Below are 10,652 nucleotides of genomic sequence, written 5' to 3'. Positions count from 1 at the left end.
ATAAAATGTTACTGAAAATTACCACAAAAGTATTTATTTCTTATCTTAGAATTGAGTTATATTTTAGAGCCAAAATCCCTATTTTAATGTAAAACGGAAAGGAACAAGCCACGCCCATTAAGGAACAATCAAAGAATCAGGTGCTGATGTTGCCATAGACATAAAGTACATAGAATCTCCACTGCTCCATAGGAAGATCATTTGTGTCGCGTTGCATCATGGGACCATCTGGATAGAAGCAATGTTATTTACATGGAGTTGAATTGTTTTGTACGTATGGACCACTCTTGCTCGGTGTTTGATTTTATTGACGGCAATTATATTATGTTAGTATTCTCTGTAAACCCATTTTCCTCTCCAGACCTTAACGTGTTCATATATTGGAGATTTCGGCCGCTAAATATCTCGCTTGCCAGTGATTCTGCCAACCCACTGCGCATGCGCTAAATTATAGATTTGTTGAAAGAGACAACTAATGGATGTTACCGCAAGAGAAAATGCGCATGCGTACAGCTCTCGGTACTCCAGCCCATTGATTCACAAGATATTTTGTTTACTCGTGGTTTACGCTACAAAACGGCGCAGATCATCGGAAATACGCACCCGGTAAGTATTGTTAACAAGCAATATAACCATTTATTTAGGTTGAGTAAAATTCTAACGCTAAACATTTATGCTAGCAGCATTATCAAGCTTGAAAGGGCTTGAGCATTTTCTCCTGCAATATTAAGATAAATACTGTATGCGTTTTGACGATAGGTATTTGTCCTCAAAATGACGTCACGTGTCGGCAGTGGAAATGAATTTAAATTTAAAGACAAAGCGATTCAACAATTCCAAATGAGGTAAGTGAGACACACAAAAACTAAAATATTACAAACAAACGGTAAAACGAAGTAAATGAAAACGTAATGCCCCTTGAAATCCCCCCATATTTCATTGAAGTGATGAAGGAGGAGTACAAAAGCATCCTTACTTTATCAGACTGTGTATTACTTTAGAATTTTATCTCCTCTTGCAAAATAAAATGATCATTTAGAAACTGCATTTAATATGTTTGGGTAAAAGGAAAGGCATTAAACTGCAGAATTAGTTCAACTATCACGACAATCAAAGGAGAAAATTCAGAAAAAGATAACGCCAATTATTACTGACAGTCGGGAATAAGAACACACCATAACCAAAAGCGTGATGTTCATGTCTCAGCGCTTCCTTAAAGTCGGACTTGCGTCGCTTGAACGTGATCCATCTCCTGGTTTGGCTGCTGGTGGCCGCCCAAGTGGCCATCAGTCACTTAAAGCTCCTTCCACACGACACCGTGGCCATGCCCTACCAATGGGAGTACGTCTACCTGCTGAGCGCCGTGCCCCTCCTGTGCAGCAGCTTCTCCTTGCCCAGGAACAACGTCAGTTACCTGGTCTTGTCCATGATAAGCGGCGGGCTCTTTTCTGTGGCGCCGCTCATCTACGGCGCCATGGAGATGTTCCCCCTGGCGCAGCAGCTGTATCGTTACGGCAAAGCGTACCGCTTCATCTTTGGCTTCTCCGCAGTGACCGTGATGTATTTGGTCATGGTGGTGGCCGTGCAAGTGCATGCGTGGCAGCTCTACTGCATGAAGCAACTGCTTGATTCCTGGTTCAATGCCACACAGGAGAAGAAGAAGAAATGAGGGTTCGAGACGTACTTATTTTTATATAGTTTACAGAATAGTCTGGTGATATGGTTTTATCCTTGAAATAATACAAGATTATTTATTTATTCTAAGAATTTTGTGAATTGTTTGTGCTCCTGCGCCAGTTGTCTTTTACAATTAAATAAGGTTTAGTTTTTCATTACAACTTGATAAAGTTATTTGCAATAATGATACGGTTAATAATATGATCCAACACTTTTTGCTCTTGTCCAATAAAAAAAAAAATGTGTTACTTGGGGCCATAACCAGTGTATTTCTATTTTTCTTAGTAATTATTTTATTCAATTTCTAAATGTATTTCTAATGATAAATTAATGAATGAATTACCGCAATGAGTCATAATTACATGGAACCACTGTCCACTTTTTTTTTGCCTCAGGGCGGATTAATTGCGGATTTATCTTCCCTGTAGTTTCTGACCTTGCCAGTAGAGGGCAGGCGCGCTGTTCAGTTGTGTGCGTGTGTATGAGACGTTCAGTGAGCGATCCGAATGGTTGTTTAGTTTAAAACTTGCCAATTCAAAACTACCAAATTTGTTTTGATTTGGGGAAATAAAAAGTTATATTACAAAAATAACAGGATACGCCTAATATTATTATCCATATTTTTTATTATTTATGAAAAAAATGTTCTAACTAATACTTTTTTCCATATTTTATAAACTGGCAAATATTTAAACGAGTGACTCAAACGCCGATGTTTGTCTGAGCGCATGCGTAATGTGACTGCCACGTACCGGTTGACAGCTGAGGCCGGGGCGGCACTGACTTCACTTCCTGATGCTGATGGCCCCCAATTTTTGCTAGGCGAGCAACCCGCTTTCGGTCATCGCAGTTTTGGGGCAACTTTGAAACACAACGTGGTCACGTCGTCGGGATCAGGTAGAAACATTGCAAACGTTTTGCCAACTCCTTTGTGTCCAACCTAATGTCACGTGTTTGAGGTTTATTTGTCGATATATGTGGCTAACTAGCTAGCTGGATAGCGTTACGTTGGCAATTCGGCGAGCTAACAGCCTAGCTTGTTAAACAGGTGTTGGGGTAGGAAATTATTCATTATTAATCAATATAACACTGTTGATAGTTACAATAATAAGCTCTTAAGGCGATTACACGCGTGTGCTTGTCACCGAATTTATCGGCTTCCGCCGAACTTGCCTGATTTTAATTGACATTTATCTCCTGTTATGGACAACGTATTCATCAAACTCTGCTGTTTTGTTTATTACGTTCGTATTTCACAGTTGTGCATTTCAAAGCAGTTTCTCGCTGTCATCGTCGGCCTTGGATCGAGAACGGCCTAGCCAACTTTCGCCTTCATAAATGGTTGGCACATTTTCTTGTACGATCGGATGACTCGCCCGGTTAAACATGGGGCGTCAATATTCGTCATTGTGTTTGTTGTCCGTCGCACATTCCCTGCCCAACGGAGCTCACGTGGATATTTAGGACGTTTAGATTTAGGATGGAGGTCAACCGCCTGCTGCTAACGTCAATGGTAGCCACGGCACAATCCCTAGCATCCAGGCAATTATTCATCTGGCAAGGACACAACATTAAGCGTCTCTCTACAATGGACCACTGGATGGATAGTTGATCTTAAAGCACCGTCCCCAATGAACCCAATTGCCACCTGGTCACTTTAACAGTTTATACGTTACTCGTCACCACGGTTAATTATGTTATCAGCTTTTGGGTCAAAGTCTGTGCATTATCACACACTAGTCTCCACAACTCAAATGGTAATGATGCCTTCTTAACCCTTTCAAGGACAATAGCATACATTTAAAAGTTGAGACTTGAGACCATTAACATTAACAAGAATATACATCAATACATTGTTTATGAATAAAAGTAATTGTCCTACAAAGATAGACTTTACTTGGTTCTCCTTAGATATGAAGAACTGATTATATATGTTGATCTGTATAAATAAAATGTTCTTGTTGGTCCAACCCCGTCAGGAGGTGCAGCAGAGTTAGGACGGCGACACCATGAACGGCCAGCTCGACCTAAGCGGAAAATTGATCATCAAAGCCCAACTTGGTGATGATATCAGACGCATCCCCATCCACAATGAGGACATCACTTACGATGAGCTGGTGCTCATGATGCAGCGCGTCTTCAGGGGCAAACTGCAGAGCAACGATGAGGTGACCATCAAGTACAAGGATGAAGGTGGGTCACCTCTTTTCCCTTGCATCACAAAACTGATTGTTCAGTGTCCACCAAATGGCTAGATTTATCATTTTGTTTGCAAACCGAAATAAGGGTATGGCTTATATGCGCACAAATTAGACTTGACATGCACGAAACTGCAAGGTGACAAAGACTAAACGCCATAACGCGAGACAATGCGGCCGATACGGTCCTTTATTTAAAAATAGAGAAAAGATAAACAGATAACGCTTAACAAAATTAATTTTGATGTCTATGAATGAAATTCAAGAAAAAAAACATATCTTGCATAAAATGTGAAAAAACTCACTTGTGCCTGCCATTGCTCGCTCAGGGCGCCGCCATCGAGGACAAACTAGACCACTACGAACACACTTTCTGGTTGTACTGCTCACATGGCTTCCTTTTTGAATTTGTCTACGTGCAGGCAACACCCTTGAGGAATGTGCAATCCAGCAATCGATTTATACACTATCTCAGAAATGCCACATGCGATGATTTTTCTGAAGATTTTCCCTTCAAAGTCACACATTTGTACTCTCTAATAAAACCATGAATATGGAGGTGAAAATTGGGAATCAGGGGCGGCTTATGCAAGAGAAATTGTAAAATTCAACGGTTTTAAGGCTAATATGCCAAAAAAATTTATTTTAATTTCTGCAATACTTCAACATTCAAGAACCACTTGAATTCCACAAAACTAACAACAAAAATGGCTAATACTACACACTTTGTTTGATTTGCTTGTCATTTTTTCCCCCTGATTTGCTGCACACTTATCTCCTCCGTCCAAACTATTTCATAGATGATGACCTCATCACCATCTTTGACAGCTCCGACCTCTCCTTCGCCATCCAGTGCAGTAGAATACTCAAGTTAACTTTGTTTGGTAAGTTCATATGATTTAATGGGGTGCACTTGGTCACTAGATGGCAGTCCAGGTCTTGCTTCATTCACAGCATGGCCTCCAGTCAAACCAGACTTCTGACTTGAAAATTTCTTTCCCCGAGTTCAGCGAATGGATGAATGTTCATAAAAAGCAGAAAGGCTGCAATTATTTTGGGCAGATTATCATGCCTGAAGGTATGCAGACATCTGGAATGCCTTTAATGCCTCTGGGAAATTGAGTTTTACCAACATTTTGTTGGACAAATGCAGTTTTAATTGGCACATCCACCCCGAGTTACCTGATAACAAATGCAGGTTTAATTTGCATATTCGCCACAATTTTCCTGATAGAGTGTCATTTAAAGCAGTAGAATTTTAATCCATTGCGATTTAGGCTCTCCATCCAATGTGACGATCAGCCATTTTTCATTTGGTAGATCACAAATTCCTGTTTTTTTTTTGTTTGTGTTTCTAAAGACCCATTTGAATCTTTTTAGTGATATTTGGTCCATTTCGATTTGGAGGAGCTTTATGTGAAGATGGTACTCAGATATTTTATTGTCATATATTTAGTTGGTTTCTTAAGCCAGCCTTTTTCCCGACAGATTCACCCGAAATCCCATGGAAAAGGACAATTAGTAGAAAATGGTCGCATAGTGCAGAAAGCATAGACGATATAGTTAATTTTAAGGATCGTCTTAAAGTTTATCGTGAGTGTGACGCACGTTAGGCTGAAATGGATTAAAAATTCAATGCAACGTGCACCGTCACTTCTCCAATGACAGGAACGTGTGCATGTGTTTGTGCTCTGCTTCCAGTCAGTCTGTCATCAGATGACCGCCATTAACTGGAAATCTGTTTTTTAAGAAAGTGATTAAAAAAAAAAATAGTTGCGATCCCTTCCAATCCAAGCGAAGCCCCGTTCATCACATGCCGAGACCTCACGTGGGAAAGTGCTCCTCCTGCGTGCGTCAGAGCTTCGGGAATAGTTGGAGTAGGCCGGCCAGCGTCTGGGTGCGTTCGTTCGTTGCCTTATGACCTTCAACATCTCTGTTCAGCATTATCCACTCAACCGAAAAATGTGTGTGTGAGAGACAGAAAGGAATGTCCGGCAGTTTTGGCGTTGGCTTTAATTTTTTTTCTCCCTGGAATTATTCCTCCATTATCTGCTTTTTTAAAGGGAGTTAAGCTTAGCCAATGAAAGTGCGTGCTTAAAAGTCGTATTTAGCGCAGGTGTCCAATAGGGGCTTTGGATTTATTGCTGTACACTGAAGGTTGAATCAATTGTTGCATTTTACACATGCCAACAGAAATTAAATTACGTGGAGTTGTTAATTCCAGAGTCCAAACTGTCACATGGTAAAGTCTTCACATTGTCTATACAGGTCATCTTTTTATTCATGTTTAGAAAATTCACCACTCTTCTTAACAGTTGCATGCATTTTTTTATCTGTTGTCATTGACAGTGAACGGTCAGCCTCGGCCACTGGAGTCCAGTCAGGTGAAGTACCTGCGCCGGGAACTCATCGAGCTGAGGAATAAAGTCAACACCCTGCTAGATCACTTTGAACCCCCCGTGGAGCCCAGCATGGCCGCGACAGCACTAGAAAGCGGTAAAACACACAGAAAACTGTATTTTTGTTAAATAATAACTCCCTGGCGATCCATTTGACTTGGAAGGTTGGCAGCAATGGTTCGATGCCCTGCTCAGATTTTGCTGGTAAAACATTTAACACATTGGAAGGAAAACCTTTAAAAAAAACTAACAAAATAAACACTGAGCGTATTGATTCGGTTTGCGTAAGAATGAAGAAGTGTTGTCTTTGTGTCATTGTTATCCCCTTTTGGGAAGAAATCTTAAAAATACGACTGGCTCCATGAAGCAAAGTTTTTTTTATCCCGTCACCAGGCGGAAACAGTGCGGCTGAAATGATGAAAGCACGAAAGGCATCTCGCTTCTTGCGAGTCAAGTGCCAAGCGTGGCCGCATAAAAGTTTTTTTTACAAAGCATTATTATTGGCTGCAAGGCATCACACAAACCGCTGCAAATGGCACAGACAAGTGGAGGATTTTATTTTTGGAGGCCTGCCTCGACCTGTCTGAGTCACACTTTCCACGAAGCACCCTGTAAAGAACGGCAGCGCCAAAAGAACCTCGTCTATAGGATTGACTAGAATAACCTGGAAAATATCAACAGTTGCCAGTTGGCGGAATAATTTAAAGCACGTCTTTTACCTATAATTTCAATACCCATACATAAAAATGAGGTCACTGCGGTGAAAGGGCATTGTTTTAGCATCGGTATCGTCTGGTTTTTTTTTTGTCGTATTGGTTTTGACGGACACCTGTTATCAGAAACAGTTGACGGACGCGAAGGCAAGGTGGTGACGACCGACGCCGCGGCCAAGCACGTGACCCCGGTCAGCGCGGCCAGTATGTCCGCATTTGATCCCTTAAAGAACCAGGATGAAGTCAGCAAGAATGTCATCTCCTCTTTCGGTCTGAGCGAGGACCAGGCACCAGGTATTGTTTGACTTCCTAATGAGCCGCTATTTACCAACCAAGTTGCATTTTTTTTGGAAAGGTTGTTTCCATTGTGTAGTCATAAATATAGATGTATATTTTTTTGCATTATACTTGGGGCTTTTTTTGTTACTTATCGTATAACTGCTATAGAAAGTGATTTTTTTTTTAAAAGACGTCCAATCCAAATTGATTGATCTTTCAATCGCTGTCTGTTCTCCCAGGCAAAATGAATTGGACCTCTCTTGCCAGCAATGGCAACCCATGAGTTAATACTTAAAAATGTGAATCACTACTTTTTTTTTTACCCAATTCTGATCCTCAGTTTTTTTTTGTAATTTATTAGCACTGGTTAATTACAAACCAAAAATGGATAGTGAACAAAGACCATGATAGAATGGTGTGTGCACTCAAGACAGTGTGAACACCCACTGATTCCTAAAGGACAATAATGGAATTTACCCAGGGGCCAAAACGTTTTCATATCGCCGTACTTTGGCTTTGTCTCAGCTGTTTCTCTCTCCTCGCCATCCGTAGCGCCGGCAGTTGCGGCAGCCCCCGAGGAGCGCTCGGGGACACCGGATAGCATTGCTTCCGCCACGTCCGCGGCCCCTCAGCCAGGATTGCCTCCCCAAGCGCAGGCTCCCTTTGCTGGAGTGCATCCGGGACCCCAATCGGGCATTGATGGTAAGATGCAATCCACTTTATTGGGGGGAAAAATGCAACACATTTGGAATAATTTGGCCAGAATGAAAAGCTAAAGCTGGACTCCAAGTCTTCACGCAATTCTTTTTTTTTTTTTTGGTAAATGCCTGCAAGTGGACTTGAATCCACTGGCACTGCTCACAAATGATTAATTTCTTCTATATATATATGCTATTTTTGATTAGAATAGAATTAAAAATCAATGGACCTTAAAATACATGCTTGGATTCCAGTTTTCTGCTGTAGCAAAGGAAATCTGTTGGCAGGGGGTGGTAGAGGTCTGCAATTTACACCTGCTGCTCAGTTACCTTTTTCCCCTCAAGTGTATTTTTTGGCTTAATTTGAACCCTTTTATCCAATTAGTTTGCATCAGCGCTTTTGTTTATCATTTATGATAAGTTATTATTATTTTTTTTCTAAATACATTTACAATGAAAACTCCTTTATGTAAAATGAATAAGAACAGATGGAGCTCACTAAATTAAGCATCTCAAAGACCGCATTAGTCTCGGTCAGATTTAGTTTTTCCCCACCTAAAACCATCCGCTTTGTCTTTGGAAAACTGCTACTAATATCAAATGTGCAGCCATTCTATGGGAAATCAAACCAAAAAAACATTCCTGCTAATTAAAATGCTAATACACAATTTTGGCCTGCAAGCTTGTCGCTACTTCTCCTAGAGGCAGACTTACTAACTTTGAGATGGCTGCTTTCTGCACATGTGCATGTAGGCACTGTGGTCTGGTGAAGTCATGGCTCATTCAAGTGCAGCAGGAAGTCACCGTCTGCAAATGTAGACGTGTCTGCTTAGGGAGAAGCCGACATCCTCCCCGTCCGTGTCTGCTGATAGCGGGCACACGCGTCCCTCCACTCATGTTTGTTTATGGAGGGAGTGTTTGTGTCCAATAGGGCACCTGCGAGCTGCTAGCAAACCAGCCTGAGGCAACAGGATGCTTGCTTGTTGTCTACATTTACTAGCAAATTAAACCCACATTGGTTGAATGTGGCTGTTTGCATCAGGTTATTTTTTTGAAATGGACAATGGAGAATATTTTTTTATTTCTTCTCCATGTTGCATTCAGGCCAGGTGTATCAGCAGTACCAGGCAACAGCTGGATACCCCCCACAGCAGCCAGGTGCACCCCCCCAACAGTATGGAATGCAGTACCCTGGTAAGAGTGATGGTGTCAAATGGTAAAGAAAGCAATTCCCATTTCACAGTTTTATGAATGCCAAAGCTTCATTTTTTTTCCTCAGCGCTCCTAATTGACACAAAATAGTCCCTCACTCGCCACCTTAATAGGCGTTGTGGCAACATTTTAATGCATTCATAGGGAATTTCAAGTTGGCCCTCAGTTTGGAAAGTCCTGGCTTAAATGCAATAGGTTTAAAGGCAAGTTTAATTTGTGCATCATTTTTGTCTGCTTTGTCACCATTCTCTCAGCGGGGTACAGCCCCCAGCCGGGAGCTCCCCAACCAGGCCCGCCGCAGCCTCAACAGCAGCAGTTCCAAAACTACGCCCCGCCCTCCTCCCAAGCCCCGGCCCCCGGTCCGCCGGCCCCCTCCCCTAGCTTCCAAGGTGGCCAGCAGCAGCAGCAGCCTCAGCCTCAGCAGCAGCCTCATCCCCCTCAGCCTCAGGGGCCCCAGCAGTACCCCCCTGGAGCCTTTCCTCCCCAAAACTATACCTCCCAGGCAACACAGCCTGCCAACTACAGCATGCCACCCAGCTCCCAGCCCGCCGGGTACCAACCTCGCCCGGGATACACCCCGCCTCCAGGCAGCACGGTCACCCCTCCCCCCGGGCCCGGCAACCCGTATGCTCGCAACCGTCCCCATTACGGTCAGGGCTACGCTCAGCCAGGCCCCGGGTACCGGTAAAAGCCGCACGTGAATCACGCATACAAAAAACCCACTTGGGTCCAAATCCTTGGACTGATTTTACGGTTCCGATTTTTTTTGCTTTGTTTTTGACCCCTTCGTTTGAATATCAAATCCAAATATGAAAAAGGAGAGTTCAGTCTGTCTATCCAACATCTCTCTGGTCTTGTGTTGTGAATCCCGAAAAACCCAAGACCCCCACCCCCCTTTATAATTATTTTTTTTGTTTCACCAGTTGAAAAGACCCAAAACAGGCTGTTTATCCCACTTTGCACCATCGCGCGAATGACCTCCCTATCATTAAGACTTACAACACCGGGTGTCTGTTGCGCTAACTGACGTCAAATGTCGTTTATTTTTATTGTTTCCCGCCACCCACGGTGTTTTCATCTTATTTGGGACGTTAGCTAAGTGAAGGCAGATTTGCAGGGTCAACCTTAGTGTTTTCCCTTTATCACTACTTTTTTTGCGCTCTATCCTTATCACCGGTTTTTACTACTAATACAATTCAAATGACACTTTCACGTGAGATTAGATGTCAAGTGTGTAAATTGTAACTTTTTTTCCGTTAACATAATAAATGATTGAGACCCAGAACGTTCTTTGTATTTTGCAATACTAAGGTTCATGTTTTGGGCGTTTTTATTATTATTTTTTCTTCCCCCTCAATTTCCAAATTTGCGAATACTGACGTCATGCCGGTTGTATTATATTCTGTTTTCCTGTTTTGAGCCCGGCGCAGCTTGGATGCGTTCTCAGAGCGTGCGGTCGTTTTTCCCTGTCAAACT

The 10,652-nt window shown here is 42.3% G+C and overlaps 2 protein-coding genes across 3 annotated transcripts; both read left to right on the top strand.

The window, feature by feature from the left end:
• Window positions 1-129: 129 nt before the first annotated feature.
• Window positions 130-2,259, top strand: jagn1a (jagunal homolog 1a). The gene is made up of 4 exons (XM_077617002.1): window positions 130-270; window positions 362-606; window positions 760-845; window positions 1,207-2,259. Exons 3-4 carry the CDS (start codon window positions 775-777, stop codon window positions 1,667-1,669), a joined length of 534 nt encoding a protein of 177 aa, XP_077473128.1. The 5' UTR covers window positions 130-270; window positions 362-606; window positions 760-774; the 3' UTR covers window positions 1,670-2,259.
• A 148-nt stretch (window positions 2,260-2,407) lies between these two features.
• On the top strand, window positions 2,408-10,461 carry tfg (trafficking from ER to golgi regulator). 2 transcript variants are annotated; one of them, XM_077617001.1, is made up of 8 exons: window positions 2,408-2,574; window positions 3,657-3,870; window positions 4,676-4,759; window positions 6,225-6,371; window positions 7,120-7,281; window positions 7,819-7,968; window positions 9,069-9,158; window positions 9,431-10,461. In XM_077617001.1, exons 2-8 carry the CDS (start codon window positions 3,687-3,689, stop codon window positions 9,862-9,864), a joined length of 1,251 nt encoding a protein of 416 aa, XP_077473127.1. In that variant the 5' UTR covers window positions 2,408-2,574; window positions 3,657-3,686; the 3' UTR covers window positions 9,865-10,461. The 2 variants fall into 2 exon arrangements, with proteins under 2 accessions (XP_077473127.1, XP_077473125.1); XM_077616999.1 differs by having other exon boundaries at window positions 7,114-7,281.
• Window positions 10,462-10,652: the final 191 nt, after the last annotated feature.

Source organism: Stigmatopora argus, chromosome 13, assembly GCF_051989625.1.
Source record: "Stigmatopora argus isolate UIUO_Sarg chromosome 13, RoL_Sarg_1.0, whole genome shotgun sequence".
Taxonomy (NCBI): Eukaryota; Metazoa; Chordata; class Actinopteri; order Syngnathiformes; family Syngnathidae; genus Stigmatopora; species Stigmatopora argus.
Note: the sequence above shows the minus strand (reverse complement) of the source record. Positions and strands in the feature narration are given on the sequence as shown.